Below are 21,538 nucleotides of genomic sequence, written 5' to 3'. Positions count from 1 at the left end.
CAAGTCGGAAATGACACTCCCTTAACAAACCAATGCTGCTGATCTGATTTTTCTATGTCTTTCTAAATGAAGATTTAACCTGTCCCGAGATTTTTTTTCCACGTTTCCCATTGTTGAAGTTAAATAAACTGGTGAAGACTAGGATCTGAATATTCAAGGATACATAACATTTAGGAAAGGACAGGAAGCTAGGAAAAGGTGCAGGCATGGCTCTTTTATTAAGAATGACATGGCTGCAATAGAAAGAGATGACCTTGGTTCAGGATCTCAAAGTACAGAATCAGTTTGGATAGAGGCCTAATAAAGCTAAAAATTCACTTCTGGGAGTAATTTATTGGCTCCCCTAACAGTCACGCGCTGTAGGACATGGTGCATAGGAAGAACCAATGGGGGCTTGTGGAAAAGGTACAATGAGAATCATGGGTGATTTCAATTTGGATTTGGACAGATTAGATTTGCAAAGGTAGCCTCAGCGATGTGCTCATAGTGGCTTTTTGGGACGGTTTATTAGACAGCACTGACTGAGGAGCAGATTTTAATTGATCTGGTAATGTGCAATGAGACAGGATTAATTACCTCATAGTGAAAGTCCCTGTATCAAGTAATGGTCATATGATTGAATTTTACATCCGCTCTGAGGGAGAGGAGTGAATCAAACATTTTAAACTTACGGGCAATTATGAGGGCATGAAGACAGAGCATGCTAAAGTCAACCTGGAAATTAGGTTAAGAGGTCAATAGAGGTGCAGTGGCAAATATTTAAGGAACTATTTCAAAATTCTCAAAGATGCATTCCAATGAGAGAGAGATTCTGAGGTAAGGACACAATACGCAATTAAAGACAGCATCAGATTGAAAAATGAGAGAGATTCTAAGGGAAGGACACAAATATATGGTTAACCAAAGTTAAAGATAGTATCAAATTGAAAACAAAAGCATATAATTCCCCAGAAATGAGTGGCAGATCAGGTGATTGGACAGAGTATAAAGAATGCAGAAGAATGGCTAGAAGATTAATAGAGGGGGAAATTAGAATAGAGGAAGCCAGCTAAAAATATGAAAAAATTAAGTGTTTCTATAGATAGTTAAAAATGAAAACAGTAAGTAAAATGTGGAATCAATAATGGAAAATAGGGAAATTTTAGATGTATTGAACAGATATTTTGTCTGTATTTTGCATCTGTTTTCACAGTAAAGGCTACAATTAACATTCCAGGAATAGTTGTGAATCAGGAAGAGAAAGGGAGGGAAGAACTTAAAACAACTACATTCAAGTCCTCAGATCCTGATAGACTTCATCTCAGATTTTAAGAAATGGCTCCTGAGATGATAATTGCATTGTTTTCATTTTCCAAAATTCACTAGATTCTAGAAAGGCTCCATCAAATTGGGGCATGGTGCTTGTGATGAGAGAGATAGAAAGCAGGAAACTACAAGCCAGCTAGCCTAATATCTGACTTGGAGAAATTGCTGGAACCTATAATTAAGGAGGTTACAATAGGGCATTTAAAAAATGTCCATGTGACCAGGCAATTAGCATGGTTTTGTGAATGGAAAATCATGTTTGACTAACTTATTGGAGTCCTTTGAGGAAATAGCATGCAACGAGGATGGAAGTGAACCTGTGGATGTGCTGCTGTTTAGATTTCCAGAAGGTGTTTGATAAGGCACCACTTAAAAGGTTACTGAACAAAATAAGAGCTCATGATGTAGAAAGGATTGTGGGATGGGATGGGGGCATGGGGGGGGGGAGTCCATCAACAAGGATAAGAGGATTGGTTAGTGAACAGGAAACATTTTCAGATTGTCAGGATATGAGGAGTGAAGCACCACAGAGATCAGCACTGGGCCTCAACTATTTACAATTTATATCAATGATTTGGATGGCACAAAGGTAGGAATATAAGTTGGCAAGACTTCATAAGTCTGCAAAGAAATGTGAGTTGAGTGGGCTGAAATTTACCAGGTTGAATATAATGTGGGAAACTGTAGTAGGAAGAATTGAAAAGCAGCACATTATTTAAATGGACAGAAATTGCAGAACTCCGTAGTATGGAAGCATCTGAGTGTCCTGGTGAAGGACTCAGGAAAAGTTAATATGTAGGTACAGCAAATAATTCAGAAGGCAAATGTAATGTAATTTATTGCAAGGGAAATGGAGTATAGAGCATTTGCTATAGTTCTACAGGATGATGGTGAGACCACATCTCGAGTGCTATGTACACTTTTGGTCTCTTTATTTAACAAAGGACATGAATGCGTTAGAAACATTTTGAAGAAGTTTCACTCAACTGATGCCTGGAATGGGAAGTTATCTTACAAGGATAGATTGGACAGACTAGGGCTATATCCATTGTAATTGAGAGGTTATCTTGAGACCTCAAAATGTTCCCCCTTGTGGGAGAAGTGAGAATTAGGGGAGACAGTTTACATTTAGTATCTCCCATTTAAGTTGAAGGTGAAAAAAAATGTTTCCTTGAGGGTTGTAATCTTTGGAACACTTTTCCAGACACTTGTAGAGACAGAGATTGATAGATATGTTATTAAATTGCAGAGCAGGCTCAAGAGCCAAATGGTCTACTCCTAGTTTGTATATAAACCCTACTCTTTAATTATCCTCTTGCTGTTAAGTTTTTAACAAATTGTTTGGTTTTCCTAGATTTTGCTCATCAATATTTTTCCATGCCCTCTTTGCTTTCCTGGTTTCCTTTTAGATTTTACTTCTACATTTTCTATACTTCTCTAGATCTTCTGTAACATTGGACAATACTCCTCACTATATACTGTTGTGAAGTTGGTGTTTGTAAAATTATAAAAATTGTAAAATTGCATTGTCTCTTTAAAAGATTTTTATCTGCACTTAATTTTTTTACAAATGCAAGTACACAGCATAATGAAATATGTATCAAGAGGTAAGGCAGTAGTATTCCAAAGTGGGCTGTTTTTGAAGCGTGTCCAATCACTTTAAACTAGACATTTGAATAACAGCAGCCTATCAGATTTGAATTTGATATTTTGGTAACCTGTAAAGTAATCCTGTTGTGGAAATGTTATGTCATCAGGGAGCCAGCTCCCAGTTCCAGAGAGACAGCCAACAACTGCCTCTGCCACAGTTTACAGCTGTAGAGAGAGAGACACAGCCAGTATCTGCCGTCTGCCAGCATAAGAGCCACATTTATGTCTTAAAAGAAAGCGTCATCTTGATAGTGAATGCAGAAGATTCTGGAAGATAGAACGTGTTTGTATTTTGAGAGTGACTAAAAGTTCTATTTTTTTTAAGTGGGAATTGTATTTGTCTAAACAGCATTCCATTATTCGATTTTATTCGGTTTGCTAATAGTTTAGTTAACATGTTCACTATTAGTTACATAAATGAAGTGTTAATTGTTGCTTTTACAAAGTGTCTCCGGTAGTTATTTTGATTTAACCACCAAGGTGCTGAAGCGCAGATATTGCCCCTTCTCACGTACTCTTTAACAGATTATGAAGCAACCGCTCTTTGGTTAGTGTTAGTTCTCAGGAGATCAGTCTCTCCCTTCATAACAATGCCAATGCATGTGACAGTAAATCAATTCGAAAGCTCTCAATATCTGTTACTTTATTGTCTTTAAGCTGCTTGATATCCAGGATGGATCTCAGTGAGAAATAATTGTTCATTTGATAGCTGAACTGGTCATGCTATGTTTTTCAGCTTCCAATGTCCTAAATGCTTCTCTGGCTTTGGCAAGCCCTGAGAGAAGCAAAATTTGGAAGGTATGAAGCCAATGATTGGATGAATTATATAGTTTTATTTAGTCTTTTTTACCTTTGTCCATTTGTTCAAACATGGGAGACTGGAACATGCAGCAGTTAACCTCTTAACAGGTGACCATTGTGATGCCAGCACTGGGGGAAATTTTTAAGACTAACTTGTATAATTACTAACACGATAACATGTTGGCAAACTGAATAAGGGTCTGCTGCTTTTGGCTACTATAGCTGAGTTTCTAGACTTCTGGAGGCAAAGAAGAAGAAACTTAAATAAAATACAACTGTGAGATGGCCTTTGGACCAGTTGAACTTATGGTACAAATTCCTCAGATCAAGATTACTTCGATTCACTTCATTCTCAAAGTCTGTCTTACAGTGAAACCCCAGGGTGTTTTGTTCTGTAACAAAATGTGTCCATTTGATATTTTACACTCATATTTATTGCATTGTCCTTTTGCAACCATCCACTTGCCTCCAAACCATACGGGTGTTTCCTGAGGGATTTCTGATATAGATGCCACAATCATGCATTCTTTGTAAATACACCTGGAAATTTGATCAACTTTGGGTGTCTGGAATTTTAAAAGGACATCTGTAAAATCATAAAAGGAAAGCCCATAAAAATATTGCTTAAGTATCTTTTTCTCTCTCCTGTCCCCTATTTTAGAGTAAGAAGTCTCACAATACCAGGTTAAAGTTTTTAATGGTTGGAATGCACGTCTTTGCAGGTAATCAAGTTTCATAGGTACAGACAGTGAGTGGAGAGACCGTTAAGCACAGGTTAGAGACGTGTATTGTCTTCAGACAGGATAGTTAGTGAGATTTTGCAAGCCCAGGCAAGTCATGGGGAATTACAGATAGTGTGACATGTACCCAAGATCCTGGTTGAGGCCGTCCTCATGTGCGGAACTTGGCTATTAGTCTCTGCTCAGCGACTTTGCGTTGACGTGTGTCATGAAGGCCGCCTTGGAGAATGCTTGCCTGACTCTGCCAAGCAGACGAAAAACTTTAACCTGGTATTATGAGACTTCTTACTGTGTTTACCCCTATTTCAGAGACCAGAAGATTGACTGATGATTTTTATTTTTGTTGGAAAAAAAACACTTTTTTGAACTTTGAAGTGTTGCCCACTGGCTGATGTCTCCCTACTAAACTGTACCTGTTACATTTTAAAATAGCAATCAAGATTTTTAAATTGTAGGTTTTGCTGTAAGGAGTGGTTGAAACAGTATAGTTATTTAGTGGTTTTTAACTACCATCTAATGAATACTCTCAAAAATCTGTGGGGGTTACACATAAAATAATTCATTAGCTGTGAAGTACATTGGGAATTCCTGAGAATGTAGACAGTGCAATCCAAATGTAAGTCAATTAATGTCTTGTGCTGCAAATGAGTCTTTTGTTGTGAAAACTGATGAGCTAGTTGCAAGCTTGGTAGTAAAATCACCCTAATTGAATTAAAATGAATACCTTCATCCTAAATTCTAATTTATTGTGTCATTCATGAAAAATATTTATTTAGTCTCTTTTTGGCCTCTAGATTTAATTGTCAAATAAATTATGGTCCATAATTTCTGGTGAAGTGCCAATGGAAGGGGAAGGGGAAAAGGCACAAGAAATAATCTTGCAATCTTCCTGGACATGGTATGACAGAACTGGAGAATTGCAGATGTTGCACCTTTATTCAGAAAGAGGGTTGTTACAAGTGGTGTGCCTCAAGGATCAGAGTTGAGACCTTTGCTGTTTTGTAATATATATAAATGATTTGGAGAAAAATGTGGCAGGTTTGATTAGTCAGTTTGCACATGACAAAGATTGGTGGATTTGCAAATAGCGATGAGGACCATCAGAGGAAACAGCAGGATATCGATTGGTTGGAGGCTTGGGTAGAGCGATGGCAGGTGGAGTTTAAGCTGGACAAATATGAGGCACTGCATTTTGGAAGGCCTAATATAGTTAGGAAATATACAGTAAATGGCAGAACCCTTAAGAGTATTGATAGACAGCGATCTGGATGCACAGGTCACAAAGTGGCAATGTAGGTGGAGAAGGTAGTCGAGAAGGCATATGGCATCCTTGCCTTAATCGGCCAGGGCATGGAGTTTAAAAATTGGCAAGTCACATTGCAGCTTTATAGAACACTTCTGTTCAATTCTTGCTGCTGCACTACCAGAAAGGTGTGGAGGCTTTGGAGAGGGTACAGAAAAGATTTATCAAGATGTTGCCTGGCATGGAGGGCATAAGCTATGAGGAGAGGTTGGAGAAACTTGATTTGTTCTCAGTGGAATGACGGAAGTTGAGGGGCAACCTGATAGAAGTCTACAAGATTGAGGAGTATGGACAGGATGGATGGTCAGAAGGTTTTTCCCAAGGTGGGAAGAGACAGTTACTAGGGGGCATAGGTTTATGGTGCGAAGGACAAGATTTAAAGGAGATGTACGAAACAAGTTTTTTTTGTATGATGTGGGAACTGGTGGACTCCAGGGTCCATCCCAGTGACCATGTCTGCAGTAAATGCAGGTTGCTGGAGGAGCTCCAGCTCAAGGTGGATGAGCTGGCCTCTGAGCTACAGACACTGAGGCTCATCAGGGGGAGAGAGGGTGTCATTGTCAATGGGGTGCAAGAGACATCCACCCCCCCCTAGACTGGCTAACTCTAAGGGTCAGGAACAAGACGGGGCTGCTGGCAGGAGGAAGGGGGGGTGAGGAGAGGAGGAAGGAGAGTGGGGAGAGGAGGAAGGAGGGTGGGGAGCGGAGGCCTCAGCCTCTTAATCTGCATAACAGGTTTGAGGTTCTTGCTTCCAGTCTGGAAGAGGACGAGGCAGGTGAGGTTGGTGAGCAAACTGCACACAGTACAGTGATGCAACAGGACATAGGCAAAGAGAAGGGGAAAAGGAACGTAGTAGTGATTGGGGATAGTGGGGTGAAGGGTATTGACACTGTCCTTTGTCGCAATGACAAAGTGCACAGAAGGGTGTGTTGTCTGCCTGGTGCTCGGACCAGGATGTCGCAGCTGGGCTGCAGAGGAACCTGGAGTGGGAGGGTGAGAATCCGGTCGTTGTGGTACATGTGGGTGCCGGCGACGTAAGCAAAATGCGGACTGAGGATCTGGGGAGGGAGTATGAAAAGCTGGGAATGGAATTAAAAAGTAGAACTGAAAAGGTGGTCATCTCTGGGCGACTGCCTGAACCGAGTGCAGACGGGCGTAAGGTTGACAGGATTAAGGAAGTGAATGGGTGGCTCAGGGATTGGTGTGGGAGGAATGGGTTTGAATTTATGGGGCATTGGCACCAGTATTGGGGTAGGTGGGACCTGTTCGGGCGGGATGGGGTTGGTCTGAACTGTGCTGGGACCAGAGTGCTGGCGAATCGAGTAAAGAGGACTGTAGACAGGGCTTTAAACTAATTGGGCGGCGGGAGGGTGCAAGGGTAGGTGACGTTACGAGGTCTAAAGTTAAGGATAGGGTACAGGTAAGGGAAGAGGCCGAGGATGTCCCAATAATAGAGGGAGTAGGGGGCGTGAGTATGGTTGGTGGCGTTACGGCAAATAGGGTCCAGGTGAAGGCTGGGATGAAAGCGCTTTATCTGAATGCACGAAGCATTCGGAATAAAGTGGATGAGCTGGTGGCGCAGATCAACACAAATGGATACGATCTGGTGGCCATTACAGAGATGTGGCTGCAAGGTGACAGGGACTGGGAGCTGAATGTACAGGGCTATCAAGTGTTTAGGAAGGATAGGCAGGAGGGAAAAGTGGGGGGCGTAGCTCTGCTGATTAAGGATAGCATCAAGGTGGTAGCAAGGGATGATATTGGAGCCAAGGAGCAGAAAGTGGAATCGTTGTGGGTGGAGATTAGGAACAGCAAAGGGAGGAAGACGCTGGTGGGTGTTGTCTATAGGCCCCCGAATAATGATCTGGAGGTGGGGCGGGCTGTTAACGCGCAAATAAGTGCGGCGTGCAGGAATGGGACGGCCGTAGTTATGGGGGATTTCAATCTGCATATTGATTGGTCGACCCATGTTGGACGCGGTGGGCTCGAGGAGGAGTTCTTGGAATGCTGCCGGGATAGTTTCCTGGAACAGTGCGTGTTGGAGCCGACGAGGGAGAGAGCTATCTTGGATCTCGTGCTATGTAATGAGGCGGGTAGAATTAGGGACCTTGCAGTGAAGGATTCTCTTGGGGAGAGTGATCATTGTATGGTGGAGTTTCTGGTGCAGATGGAGGAGGAGAAAGTGGGTTCCCGGACACGCGTACTTTGTTTGAATAGAGGGGAGTACGGTAGGATGAGAGAAGAATTGGCGAATGTGGACTGGGGGAGCGCATTGGAGGGAGGGTCTGCTGAGGAGCAGTGGAGGAACTTTAAGGAGATCTTTCTTGGCGCTCAGCGGAAATTTATTCCGATGGTCAAAAAGGACAGTAGGAGGAGAGGTAATAAGCCATGGATAACGAAGGAGGTGAAGGAAAGTGTTAAATTAAAAGCGGAGGAATTTAGAGTAGCTAAGAGTAGTGGGCGAGAAGAGGATTGGGAGAGGTTTAAATGTCAACAAAGATTGACAAAGAAGTTGATAAAGAAGGGTAGGAGAAACTATGAAGCTGGGCTAGCGCTTAATATAAAAAAGGATAGCAAGAGTTTTTATAAATATATAAAAAGGAAGAGGTTGGCAAGGGTGAACGTTGGTCCTTTAGAGGATGAGAAAGGGGACCTAGTGGTAGGGGATGGGGATATGGCTAAGGTATTAAATAACTTTTTTGTTTCTGTCTTCACGGAGGAGGACGTGAATAATTTGCCAGGTGTTAGTGATGGAAAGGTGGTAGGACTGGAGGGTCTTAATGACATTACTGTTACTAGAGAGGCGGTGCTCGACAGACTGGAGGGGCTGATTGTGGACAAGTCCCCAGGACCGGATGGAATGCATCCGAGGGTTCCGAAAGAAATGGCGGAGGTGATAGTGGATGCCTTGGTGGTTATTTTCCAGACGTCGCTGGATTCCGGGGAAGTGCCGGAAGATTGGAAAACGGCTAATGTTACGCCGTTGTTTAAGAAGGGTGCCAGGCAAAAGGCAGGGAATTATAGGCCGGTTAGTTTAACGTCTGTGGTAGGTAAAATGTTAGAATCCGTCATTAAGGAGGAAATTGCGGGGCATCTTGAAGGCAATCGCTTGATAGAGCGGACGCAGCATGGTTTCATTAAAGGGAAGTCGAGTCTGACAAATTTACTGGAGTTCTATGAGGATGTGTCTAGGGCGGTGGATAGAGGAGAGCCGGTGGATGTGGTCTTTCTGGATTTTCAGAAGGCGTTTGACAAAGTACCTCACAAGAGGTTATTGCAGAAGGTCGAGGGACATGGAGTTGGGGGTAGGGTGTTAGCGTGGATAGAGGATTGGTTGTCAAATAGGAGGCAGAGAGTGGGGGTCAAAGGGTGCTATTCGGATTGGCGGATGGTGACTAGTGGAGTGCCCCAGGGGTCGGTGCTGGGGCCTCAGCTTTTTACCATTTATATAGATGATCTGGAGGAGGGAACCGAGTGTAGGGTGTCGAAATTTGCTGATGACACCAAGATTGGGGGAACGGCAAATTGTGCGGAGGGTGTGGAGAGTCTGCAGAAGGATCTAGATAGGCTGGGCGAATGGGCCAGGAACTGGCAAATGGAATTTAATGTTGGCAAGTGTGAGGTGGTCCACTTTGGTAGGAAGGGCTATTACTTACGGGGCGAAAAACTGCAGCAGGCGATGGTGCAGAGGGACCTCGGGGTCCTTGTGCATGAGTCGCAAAAACCCAGCTTGCAGGTGCAGCAGGTGGTCAGGAAGGCGAATGGGATGCTAGCCTTCATAGCGAGGGGGATTGAATATAAAAGTAGGGAGGTCTTGCTGCAGCTGTATAGGGCATTGGTGAGGCCGCAGCTGGAGTACTGTGCAGTTTTGGGCGCCGCACCTGCGCAAAGATATTTTGGCCTTGGAGGGAGTGCAGAGGAGGTTTACTAGGCTGATACCGGAGTTGAGGGGGTTGAGCTATGAGGAGAGGCTGAATAAACTAGGCTTGTACTCGTTGGAGTTTAGAAGAATGAGGGGAGATCTCATTGAGACGTATAAGATGATGAATGGGATGGATAGGATAGAGGTGGAGAGACTCTTCCCGCTCAAAAAAGACAGTAGGACTAGGGGGCACAGCCTCAAGATAAAGGGGGGGGGGGTGCGGTTTAGAATGGAGTTGAGGAGGAACTTCACTCAAAGGGTGGTGAATCTCTGGAATTCTCTGCCCGTTGAAGTGGTGGAGGCTGCCTCGCTAAATATTTTTAAGACGCGGGTTGATGGGTTTTTGTTAAGAGAGGGGATTAAGGGTTATGGGGAGAGGGCGGGAAAGTGGAACTGAGCAGCGACAGATCAGCCATGATCTTATTGAATGGCGGGGCAGGCTCGAAGGGCTAAATGGCCTACTCCTGCTCCTATTTCTTATGTTCTTATGTTCTTACTTACATAAAGTGGTGGGTGACTGGAACTGTTTGCCGGGGAAGCAGTGGAAGTAGATACAGTAGTGAGTTTTAAGGGGTGTCTTGACATTCATGAATAGGATAGGAATAGAGGGATATGGTCTCTGGAAAAGTAGAGGGTTTTAGTTAAGTCAGGCAGCATGGTCAGTGCAGGCTTGGAGGGTCGATGGGCCTGTTCCTGTGCTGTAATTTTTTGTTCTTTGGTATAACTGAACTACTGACAGGTCAGTTTGACTTCAGTGTGGGGAAACTTCTGGTAACTATAGTTTGAGACAAAATCAGTGATCACTTATTAAGTGCAGCATGGATTCATTAAGGGAAAATAATTTTTAACTAACTTGCTGGTGTTTTTTTTTTGAGGAGCTAACAGAGAAGGTTGATAAGGGCAACACCTAAAGTGATGGATTTTCAAAAGCCCTTTGATGCTGTGCCATGCAACATATGTGAGATAAATTCTAGCTCATGGAATAAAAAGGAAAGTAGGCACTCTGACAAGAAATTAGTTGAGTGACAGGAATCAGAGTATTGATTTAGTTGTTTTTCAGATAGTAGAAAGGTTTGTAATGGAGTTCCCCAGGGGTCAGTGTTGGAACCCTTGCACTCCCTGATACAAATCAATGGCCTAGATTTTGGTGTTCAAATGATTTCAAAATTTGCAGATGATACAAAGATTGGAAACCTTGTCAATTGTCATGAGGATAATTTTGAACTTCCAAAGGAGATGCAGTCAAGTGACAGATGAAGCTCAATGGAGAGACGTATGAGATGATTCATTTTGGCAGGAAGAGTATAGAAAGATAGTATAAATGAGAGGGAGGAACTCTAAAGGAGTTGAGGGACCAGAGGGACCTCAATGTATATGTTCAGAAGTCATTGAAGATGGCAGGGCATGATGAGAGAGCAGCTAATAAGGTGTATGGCACCTTGGGCTGTTGAGTACAAGAGTAAAAATTATCATGTTGAACTTGGTGTTAGATATTAGTTAGGCCCCATCTGGAATAATTCAGTTCTGGGTGCCGTACTTGATGTGAAGGCATTAGAGAGAGTACAGAGGAGATTCACAAGAATAATTCCAGAGATGAAGAATTGTAGCTATGAGGATGGATTGGAAGGTTGGGACTTTTTTCCTTGGAGAAACAGAGGTTGAGGAGAGACTTGTTAAGAGGTATTCAAGACATGGAGGTACTGACAGGGCAAATAGTGAGAAACTGTTCTCGTTTGAGAGAATAGAAAACTAGAGAGTACAGATTCAAAATAATTGGCAAAAGGAATAGAAGTGATGTGAAGAAGATAGATTTCCCCTAGTGGGTATTTGGAACCTGGAATGAACTTCGAGGGTGGTGGAGGCCAGGTTTGAATGAGGTATTAAAAGGGAATTGGATCACCGTCTGAAAAGAGAGAATGTGCAAGTTATGGGGATAGAACAGGTGAATGGGACTAGATAGAATGCTTTTTCAGAGAGCCAGTGCAGATTTCATTGGCTAAATGGCCTCCTACAGTGTAAAGATTGTGGATCTGTGTAAGAAAGTTGGAACCATCTGAAGTTTGCAATTTTAAATTGCAGTTTCAGATGGTTCCTAGTGTAGCACAATTTTTAAAAAATTCTGGGATGTGGTAGTTGCTGGCTAGGCTAGCATTTAATGCTCAAACCTAATTGCCCTTGAAAAGGTGGTGGTGAGCTACCTCCTTGAGCTGTTGCAGTCCCTGAAGTATAGGTACACCCACAGGACTGAGGGAAGGAGTTCCAGGATTTTGATCCAGTGACTGAAGAAATAGCAATATATTTCCAAGTCAGGTGGTGAGTGGCAGGGAGGGGAATTTCCACTGGTGGTATTCCATTGTATCTGCTCTTTTCCTTTTAGATGGTAGCAGTAGTGGGCTTAGAAGGTGCTGATTTAAAGAATCTTTGTGACTTTCTACACCCTTGTACAAATGGTACGTACTGCTGCCACTGTTCATCGTGGTGGAGGGAGTGAGTGATTGTGAAGGGATGCCAGTCAAGCAAGCTGCTTTGTCCTGGATGATATCAAACTCTTCATGAGCTGCACTTATCTAGACAAGAGTATTCCCACACACCACACTCCTGACTATGCCTTGTAGATGATGAATGGACTTTGGGAAGTTAGGTAGTGAGTTACTTGGCAGGACTCTTTCAAGCCTCTAACCTACTTTTGTTGCCACAGTATTTATATGACTGGTCCAGTTCCATTTCTGGTCTATGGTAACCTCCAGGATGCTGATTTCAGGTAATTAACGATAGTAATGCCTTTGAATGTTGAGGCATGGTTATGGTTAGATTCAGTCTGGTTGGAGCTGGTCATTACCTGGCACTTGTGTTACTTGTCAGCCAAACCCTAGATATTGTCCAGATCTTGCTGCATTTGGACATGGGACTGCTTCAGTGTCCGAGGAGATGGGGATGTGCTGAATGCTGTAAGCATCAGCAAACTTCCTCAATTCTGACCTTGTGATGAAAGCAAGGTCGTTGATGAAGCAGCTAAAGAGGATTGGGCCTGGGATAGTACCCTGAGGAACTCCTGCACTGATGTTCTGGAGATGTGATGAATGACCTCCAACCACAACCATTGTCATTTGTTTTGGGAGAGTTTTCCTTGATTCCCAATTGACTCTGGTTTTGCTGGGACTCCTTGATTCCATATCTGTCTGATGCAGCCTTGATGTTGAGGGCATTCATCGTCCCTTCAGCTCTGGAGTTCTGTTCTTTTGTTCAATGGGGTCAGGAACTGAGTAATCCTCATGGAACCCAAAGAGAGTGTTAGTGAGAAAGTTATTGCTACGCAAGTGCCACTTGATAGCATTGTTAATGACTCCTTCCACCACTTTACTGATTTAAGAATAGACTGGTAGGGTGGTAATCGGCCAGGTTGGATTTGTCCTGATGTTTGCTACAAATCTGCGTTTGCTACAAATAAACTTGTTGGACTTTAAGTTGGTGTTGTGGGATTTCTTTCTGTTTTACCCTAGTCCAACACTGGCATCCCCACATCATGGTTTTTGTGTGCAGGGCTATCTGGACAATTTTCCACATTGACAGGTAGATGCCATTGTTATAGCCAGACTGAAGCAACTTGGATAGGAGCAAGTTCTGGAGCAGGTGTCTTTAGTGTTATTGCCACAATATTGTTGAGGCTTTTTACAGTCCTCTTTACTGTAAGCTCTACCTTCAGCAGTTTCTATCACATGGGGTTAATCAAATTGGCTGATGACTGGCATTTGTTCTCAAAGCACCCAGAAGAAATGGATCATTCCACTTCTGGCTAAAGATTGGTGCAAATGGTTTGGCCTGTCTTTTGCACTAATGAGTTGGGCTCCTCTATCATTGAGGATCCTTGCCCAAGGGAAATTTGAACTTCACATGTTGTGTAATCCTTTGCTGGGAACCTTCAAGGGGTTGGGGTGTCCCCAGTGCATCTTTGGGTTACTTCCCGTCTATAGCTCAGGCTACAGTCCAGTATCCTCTAGTATTGTCCTCTAAGCATTCATGGTCGGGTAAATTATCAGTGGATTTTTTTCTGGCTTTGCCCAGTAGTCAGAGTAAAGCAACACTTAAATGATTTTCAAGTATGAGGTTCTAAAGCTCCATCAAGTGGTAGAATCATGCTGCTGCTTGCCTGATTCTGAACTGTTAGGTGGGTAATATACATTTGGCAATTTTTTGTCAACTTTTTTCATTTTGAATCGAAAGGATTAGTCTAGAAAATTTAAAATAGTGTACAATTAAAGTTGAAAGATTTTGGTAGTGAATAATCTCATTTGTCTCACTAGTTATGAATTACGGTGCGTGGTTTGTCATTTTTCTCGAATTGACAATCATAATGCAATCTCAATTTGATTTATTCAGTTGCTGTAAACCAATGACCTGCAAAGTTCACCAAGTATCAGACTCTTGGTCATGGTCTAGTTGTTGCTGCTTTCTGAAATTCTACTACTTCATACTGGTGTGCTGTGATAGACCTGAAAGGAAGATTTATGTGTAGTTGTTCCAGAAATGAAAGGTAACTTCTATGTTGCAGTGTTGAAATATTTGCAACAGTTACAGGACATTCAGTAGATAAAAAGTAGTGACCAAAGCCCAAGGTGGGATTTATGTGTACATGTTACTACTATTGAAATAAAACATGTTAATTACTGAGCTTTAAAGTGTTTTTGATACAAATTCTTTCAGGATAAGTTTGAAAAATATAATCAGTTGAGGACAAGGTTTTTGTGGAATCCAATTTTGTTTACTCTATTACTTTTAGTGCTTGAGCAACAACCAGGAATTATTTTGAAAAAATGTGCATAGAAATAATTTGAGATTGCACTGTGCAGGGAAGGTCTTTATATAATGCGAATCTTTATTGAGAAACAATTGCACGATGTTTTCTGTTGACTAGGTTAAATATGTCTTGTAGAAAGTTCCCACTTAGTCTACTCTACTAATATTAAAAATCAAGAGGCATAAATTGTTTTATGGAGATTGAAGAAAATCAACAATTCTCTTGAAATTGCTTTTTGTGAGCCAAGCTAAACATACTCTTTGATCTAGAGAAAAGCCAAGTTGAAATAAGTGTCATTTAATATTAAACACATCTGTGTCAAACAGCAAAGTTACAAATATAATGTACAAAACCACCTTTTAGAACTGTGGTGAGTCAAATATGGCTGTGTGAACTACTTTAGCTGCAGGTTATGATTTAGCTTGAACAAATAGCTTTTGTGGAGCATCTGAAAAGCTTCCCAAAGCACATTTGCTCTATGGAATAAAAGTTCACAAACATTTTTGTAACTAGAAGTACTAAACCAAGTGAATATTGTTTTAAAATCTAGGCTGTTGCACTTGATTTCAGCCATTGGAGGCCAGGAAACAAGATCCTGTTAATATTAGAACGAAAAGTTTCCCGTGTTGTCATATTTGCATTCACTGCCATTTCACTTTAAGAACATAGGAACTAGGAGCAGGAGTGGGCCATCTGGCCCCTCAAGCCTGCTCTGCCATTCAATAAGATCATGGCTGAACTTTTCGTGGGCTCGGCTCCACTTACCTGCCCGCTCACCATAACATTTAATTCCTTTACTGTTCAAAAATTTATCTATCCTTGCTTTAAAAACATTCAATGTAACTGCCTCACTGGGCAGGGAATTCCACAGATTCACAACTCTTTGTGTGAAGAAGTTCCTCCTCAACTCAATCCTAAATCTGCATCCCCTTATTTTGAGGTCATGCACCATAGTTCTAGTTTCACCTGCCAATGGAAACAACTTTCCTGCTTCTAATCTATTCCCGTCATAATCTTATGTTTCTATAAGGTCTCCCCTCGTTCTTCTGAATTCCAGTGAGTATAGCCCCGGTCTACCCAGTCTCTGCTCATAAGCCAACCCTCTCAACTCCAGAATCAACCTCGTGAATCTCCTTTTGTACCCCCTCCAGAGCCAGTATATCCTTTCTCAAGTAAGGAGACCAAAACTGTACACAGTAGTCCAGGTGTGGCGTCACCAGCACCTTATACATTGAGATTCCTGCACAAGGACATCCAGGTCCCTTGGCACAGCAGCATCTGCAATTTTTTCCATTTAAATAATTCGTTTTGCTGTTATTCCTACCAAAATGGGTGACTACTTCTTTACCAACATTGTACCCCATCTGCCAGGCCCTCACCCACTCACTCAGATTATCTATATCCCTTTGCAGATTTTCAGCATCCTCTGCACACTTTGCTCTGCCACTCATCTAAATGTCAATTTTGACACACTACACTTGGCCCCCAACTCCAAATCATCTATGTAAATCATAAACAATTGTGGTCCCAACACTGATCCCTGAGGCACACCACTAGTCACTGATCGCCAACCAGAAAAACACTCATTTATGTTTACCCCAACTCTTTGCTTTCTGTTAGTTAACCAATCTTCTATCCATGTTAATACATTACCTATAATGTCGTGCACCTTTGTCTTATGCGGCAATCTTTGGTGTGGCACCTTGTCAAATGCCTTCTGGAAATCCAGATACACCACATCCGCATGTTCCCCATTTACTACTGCACATGTAATGTTCTCAAGGAATTCTACCAAATTAGTCAAACGTGACCTTCCCTTCATGAACCCGTGCTGCGTCTTACCAATGGGACAGTTTATACACCAGATGCCTTGCTATTTCTTCCTTGATGATGGATTTAAGCATTTTCCTTACTACAGAAGTAAAGCTAACTAGCCTACCTTTTGTCTACCTCCTTTTTTAAACAGTGGTGTCACATTCGCTGATTTGCAATCTGTGGGAACCACCCCAGAGTCTAGCAAATTTTGCTAAATTACCACTAGTGCATTTGCTATTTCTCCGCCCGTCTCGTTTTTAGCACCCTGGGCTACATTGCATCTGGATCAGGAGACTTGTCTAAGTTTTAGCCTCATTAGCTAGCCCAACACTACCTCTTTCATGATAATAGTTTCTAGGTTCTTGCTTGCCGTAGCCTTTCTATCATCAATTTTTGGCATGTCATTTGTGTCTTCCACTGTGAAGAAGAATAAGAATTTTGAGAAAATGTTTATCCTAGCCTCATGTGATTGCATTGTTTCAGTTATCCAAAGAAAACAAGCAGGACGCTTTGAAACTGTCAATACTCTAAACTTAAATCTAGTAACCAACGTCGTACAGTACATTCGTTTCTTAGCTTTTTGTAAGCACGTGCCAAATTGGCAACAAATGCAAAATTTTAACAAATATAAAATGAATGTAATAATTGAACTAAATCAGACTAGATAACAGACTAAGCTGCATTTTTAAAATGTTGCAGATGGTTCTGATTCCAGAGATAAACCAAAACTGTATCGTTTACAACTGAATGTAACAGATGTTGGTACTGAAAAGTCAGATGAGAACTCCATCCAGGTAAGAATAAATTTTATGTAACTTTCTAACCCGATGTGGCTAAAAGAAGAAGTGTGAACAGCAATTTTTCTGTGTGTCATCTGTAAATTTTGAAATAAATCTGGGGCATTAATATATCAAGAAAAAGCAGTCCTGAAAGCTCCTCTAATAGCTTCTTCAGCCTGAAGACCAACTGTTCACATGACTGTTTGCTGCCCCTATCCATTTTATTTCATGGGCTTCAACTTTTCTGCCAAGTGTATTATTATATGGCACCGTATCAATGTTTGGATTCCGCTGCCTGGTGAAACCATGAAGGCTGTGCAGAAATATTTAAGGGCAAACTTAAATATTGAAGGCTGGATGAGAGATAATTGTTATTGGGTCCAGCCAGATGAAGTTCTTTTTGTGATTTTGATCCTAGGCATTTGAACATTCCTACTTCTTTGTGCTATAATTTACAAAATGCCGAAAGGCTTTTGGATATACATTTGTGGAAATATTTTGTGATGGTCAAATTAACTATTTCAGTAATGGGGAATGCAATATGTTTCACTCACCCAACATCTAGATTCTGTACCAGGAATTCAGATCTGATATTACATGAATTTCAAATTCAAAAGTGAAAACATACTATAGCACAGTTCTTCAAAGAACGCAGCCTTCTGCGTGGTTCACTTGTTCACATGCTGTGCTTAACTACTAGAAGACAAAAGGTTGCTATTTAAGCTAATGATGAGACAGTACTACTGTAACTTCCTCATACCATTTAAAAGACAAATTTCTTATGGCTTTAATTCTCCCTGTTGCTCATTCAAACCAGAACATTCCTTTGAAATGAGAGAAACAAGAAATTATTATATTCCCTGTGCATGATGTTGACAAAAAAAAGCAAATGAAAAATGAGCCAGAAGCTACTATTGTGGAACAGCAGGTTGTAGACTGAGTTGTGTTGGAGGTAAAACATCTGATGTGCATTCAAAGATAAGACTTCGAAATACAGTATTGCAATCTTGATTTAATTGAGAGCAAAATTTCTCTTTGGAAATAAAAATGTGGTTCATGTTATTCCTTAGATGTCGTGCCGCAGTTACTAATTTCTTGATAATGCTGGGTTAGTTTTCAAAGTAGTAGCCCTTGGGCAATCTTTGAATTTCTCAATTCTGCAACACTTGGTGAACACTGATACTGTAGTTAAGCGAGAGAATCCACTTCGGTGGATCTTTTGGCACATTTGATATTTTAAAAGGATGTGTGCAGGGTTCCATATAGTTGTCAACAAACATGCCTGCATTCTTTTTACACTGCTTTTATTGGGGTAGGCTAGAGAATCAAACGAGAATCTGGACTGAAATCAAAATAGTTTTGCACCACTTATGATTGTATATTATATTTTTATAAAAATGCACAATTTATTGTTTGACCACATGCACGAGAATAATCTTGACCTTCCAGTAGTCTATCACTATAATTTTCTACCTCGCTCCCAATCTGAACTCTTGTCCTGGGGCTCCTTCTGTTCTGATGAAACTCAGTGAAAGCTTGAAGAACAGCCTGTGGTCATTAGGCATTTTATAGCCTTCCAAAGTTAACACTGAAATTGAACAACTTCAAATCATGGTCACTTGAGCCCAGTTTTTTTGGATCACAGCTGTTCTTATTTGCATATCGTGTAGACTTTTTATTTTTCTTACCCCAATCACTTTTTTTTTGCCAACCTCCATCACTACCCTTTTCTTATTTTCACTGGTTCCCTGCCTTTAGTACATGTTTAAAATCTGTTAACTCTGATGAAAGGTCCTAAGGTGTTAATTGTTTCTCGTTCCATGAATTCTGCTTACCTGCTGAGCACTTTTTTTTATTTCGGACTTCTAACATTTGTATTGTTTTGCTTTTGTTAAACTTATTGAGTGTAACCGGATACGCTCGCCTTTTCTGCAAAACTGTTGCATTTCTATAATAACTGATAATTGCTGGTAACCTTTTAAAAATATTGTATTATGTACAAATGATCTAGGAATGGGAATATGTTTCAGAATAAAAGTTCCAATCAAAAATTGTCAAATGTGACTGATTTTACAGTTTTTAAAAAGAAAATGGATTGTGAACCCAGCATTTCATTTTTTAAAATATACATAAGTTTTAAATTAAAATTTTATGATTTGTTTAAAATCTTTACTTGGTTTTGTAGCTTTTTGGTCCAGGAATTCAACCTCATCATTGCGATCTTACTAACATGGATGGCATAGTAACAGTTACCCCTCGCAGCTTTGATGCTGAAACTTATGTTGATGGCCAGCACATTAATGAGACGATCATGTTGCAAAGTGGCATGAACATTCAGTTTGGGTCATCACATGTGTTCAAGTTTGTTGATCCTACTCAGAATCATATGAACAAGAGATCCATGGATGCAGGACCTATGGTCAAGGGCCAGCGAATTAAATCTGGGTAAGTTATTTCTTTGGTTAAAATTTTTGATTGGTTTTATTTTGGGGTATGTGGGGGAGAAAGCTTTTGGTGATGCTGCATCAGAGTTTCATATCTAAATGTGACTAAAGAAAGCACAGGATGCTAGCAGAAGTTTTGATGAAATATTGAACAATTGTCATTTGGTGCTCTCCTTGCACTATATGAATGCAATCTTATTTCTAAAATATTAAATCTTTTTTCCATGATTGCAGCCATTCACAAAGATAGTTTGGTCTCTTTCTTTTAAGCTTCTCTCAGATTTCAGGTTTTGAAGTTAAAGGAAATAATTTCTTCTGTAGATCCTGTCATCATTCTGCAAACAATACTCAAGATGCCAGCCAGTCTTTTTTAATCCTCTGAAAATTGGATTTTTTATCCTATATCTTTGAATTGTATGAGCATTTTGGTACAGTTGTAATAGCAAGCTGAGCCATCCTCAAAATATTTTGAACTTGAAGTGGTTTAGAAGAATCCTCTTTAAAACGAACCTGGTGAAGAATCTTTTAATGCAGATTATCATCATGTCAACCCACTCTGAAAAGTGTGTTGTCATTCAGTAGAACTAAGCGGGTGTAGGTGTATTTGAATAAAACCATAAAGCAGCAGTGAGTGCTAGTTTTTAAAAATCTCAATGTACAAAATATTATTGAGGAAGATGAAAGAAAGACTTGCATTTCTGTAATGCCTTAACCTCAGAATATTCCGAAATGCCTTTTAGCCAACAATGCGAATTTGCAGTTAGCAAGCTGCTACAAACAGCAATGTGATCAGAACCAAATATCCTGTTTACTTGGTGCTGTTGGTTGAGGGATGATTATTGGCCAGGGCATTGGAGTTAACTTTCCTGCTCTTCATCAAAATAGTGTCATAGGTCTTCCTGACAGTTGGCATTGCTTGAATCATGAGGAAAAAGCTCATCTTGTATTGGACACCACAGATGATATTAGTCAGATTTTGTTGGTATTGCTTGTGTACCTGATTAGAATGAACTTGTCATTACTATGCTTCAACACATTAACAATGTGGCATCCTCTGTTTATTATTTTGTCCTTATCCTGTTGTTTTTGGCAGAATTGGAAATCATTACTTCTATGTGATCAACTTGAAAGCCAAATGATTCAATTCTTTTAGCTTAAAAACAGATTGATTCAGAAACCCATAGGCAGAAAGGGCTATATCACAATTTCCCTCTAACACTGCTGGCACTTATTTGCTGCAGAAGCCCTAACCAATTGTTGTGGTACGAAAGTTATAATTTTGCAGGAGACTCAAGAGAGCGAGAGAATGATTCGGTATACAACAAGATTAGGTTCACACTTCGTACCTTTATTTATCCTTACTTATCTATCCTTATTTATCTATGGTGTACAATTACATTATACATACAGTATTAAGCACTCAAAAAGAAGAACAGCTACAATTAGTCTACAGACGGTATTAAGAAGAAGAGTTACGTATATTTACCATCAGGACTGTGCCTTCATCCTTCCAACGACTGGGGAGCCCATTTCAGTCTCGGTGAAGGACCAACACGTTGTCCTGATAACGACCGGGCGATGCGCGCTTATCCCACGGTTGAGCGTCCACCGAGACAATGGGAATCCCCCTTTTTAAAGGCTGAGGAATGAGTTGATCAGGCTCATTCCTCTGCTCTGATATCCAATCAATGACAGTCCTGAGAGTGTTCACGCGCTGTTCCCGAGTACTTCACGCGATTACGTGAGTTACTGTGCATCATCTTTATTTACTTGCTTGTGCAGTTTGGCATGTATACCTTTGTTTATGTATGCAAACAGGGCTTTTATCACCTTGTTTGCTTATGTATGTAGTCTGGTACATACGCAAATAGGGCTTTGTAAGTTTTAGTGTTGAAGAATCTTTAATGTGTTTTTGGATTGTATTGAGTGCCCTGTTAACATTCTGTGATCTAGGAGGCATTGTTTCGCGGACCAGACATTGATT

The 21,538-nt window shown here is 40.9% G+C and overlaps 1 protein-coding gene across 9 annotated transcripts in view; it reads left to right on the top strand.

Annotated features, from left to right (window-relative positions):
* The window catches only part of afdna (afadin, adherens junction formation factor a), a 240,997-nt gene that overhangs the window by 92,512 nt on the left and 126,947 nt on the right, over positions 1-21,538 (top strand). For all 9 annotated transcript variants that reach the window (XM_080200251.1, XM_080200249.1, XM_080200246.1 and 6 more), the window contains exons 9-10: positions 17,031-17,125; positions 19,296-19,555. In XM_080200251.1, coding sequence (XP_080056377.1) covers positions 17,031-17,125; positions 19,296-19,555 — 355 coding nt within the window. The remainder of the gene's footprint in view (positions 1-17,030; positions 17,126-19,295; positions 19,556-21,538) is intronic.

The sequence above is a fragment of the Carcharhinus amblyrhynchos genome, chromosome 12, assembly GCF_965287045.1.
Source record: "Carcharhinus amblyrhynchos chromosome 12, sCarAmb.v2.hapA, whole genome shotgun sequence".
Classification (NCBI taxonomy): Eukaryota; Metazoa; Chordata; class Chondrichthyes; order Carcharhiniformes; family Carcharhinidae; genus Carcharhinus; species Carcharhinus amblyrhynchos.
This window is presented reverse-complemented; position numbering and strand designations above follow the sequence as displayed.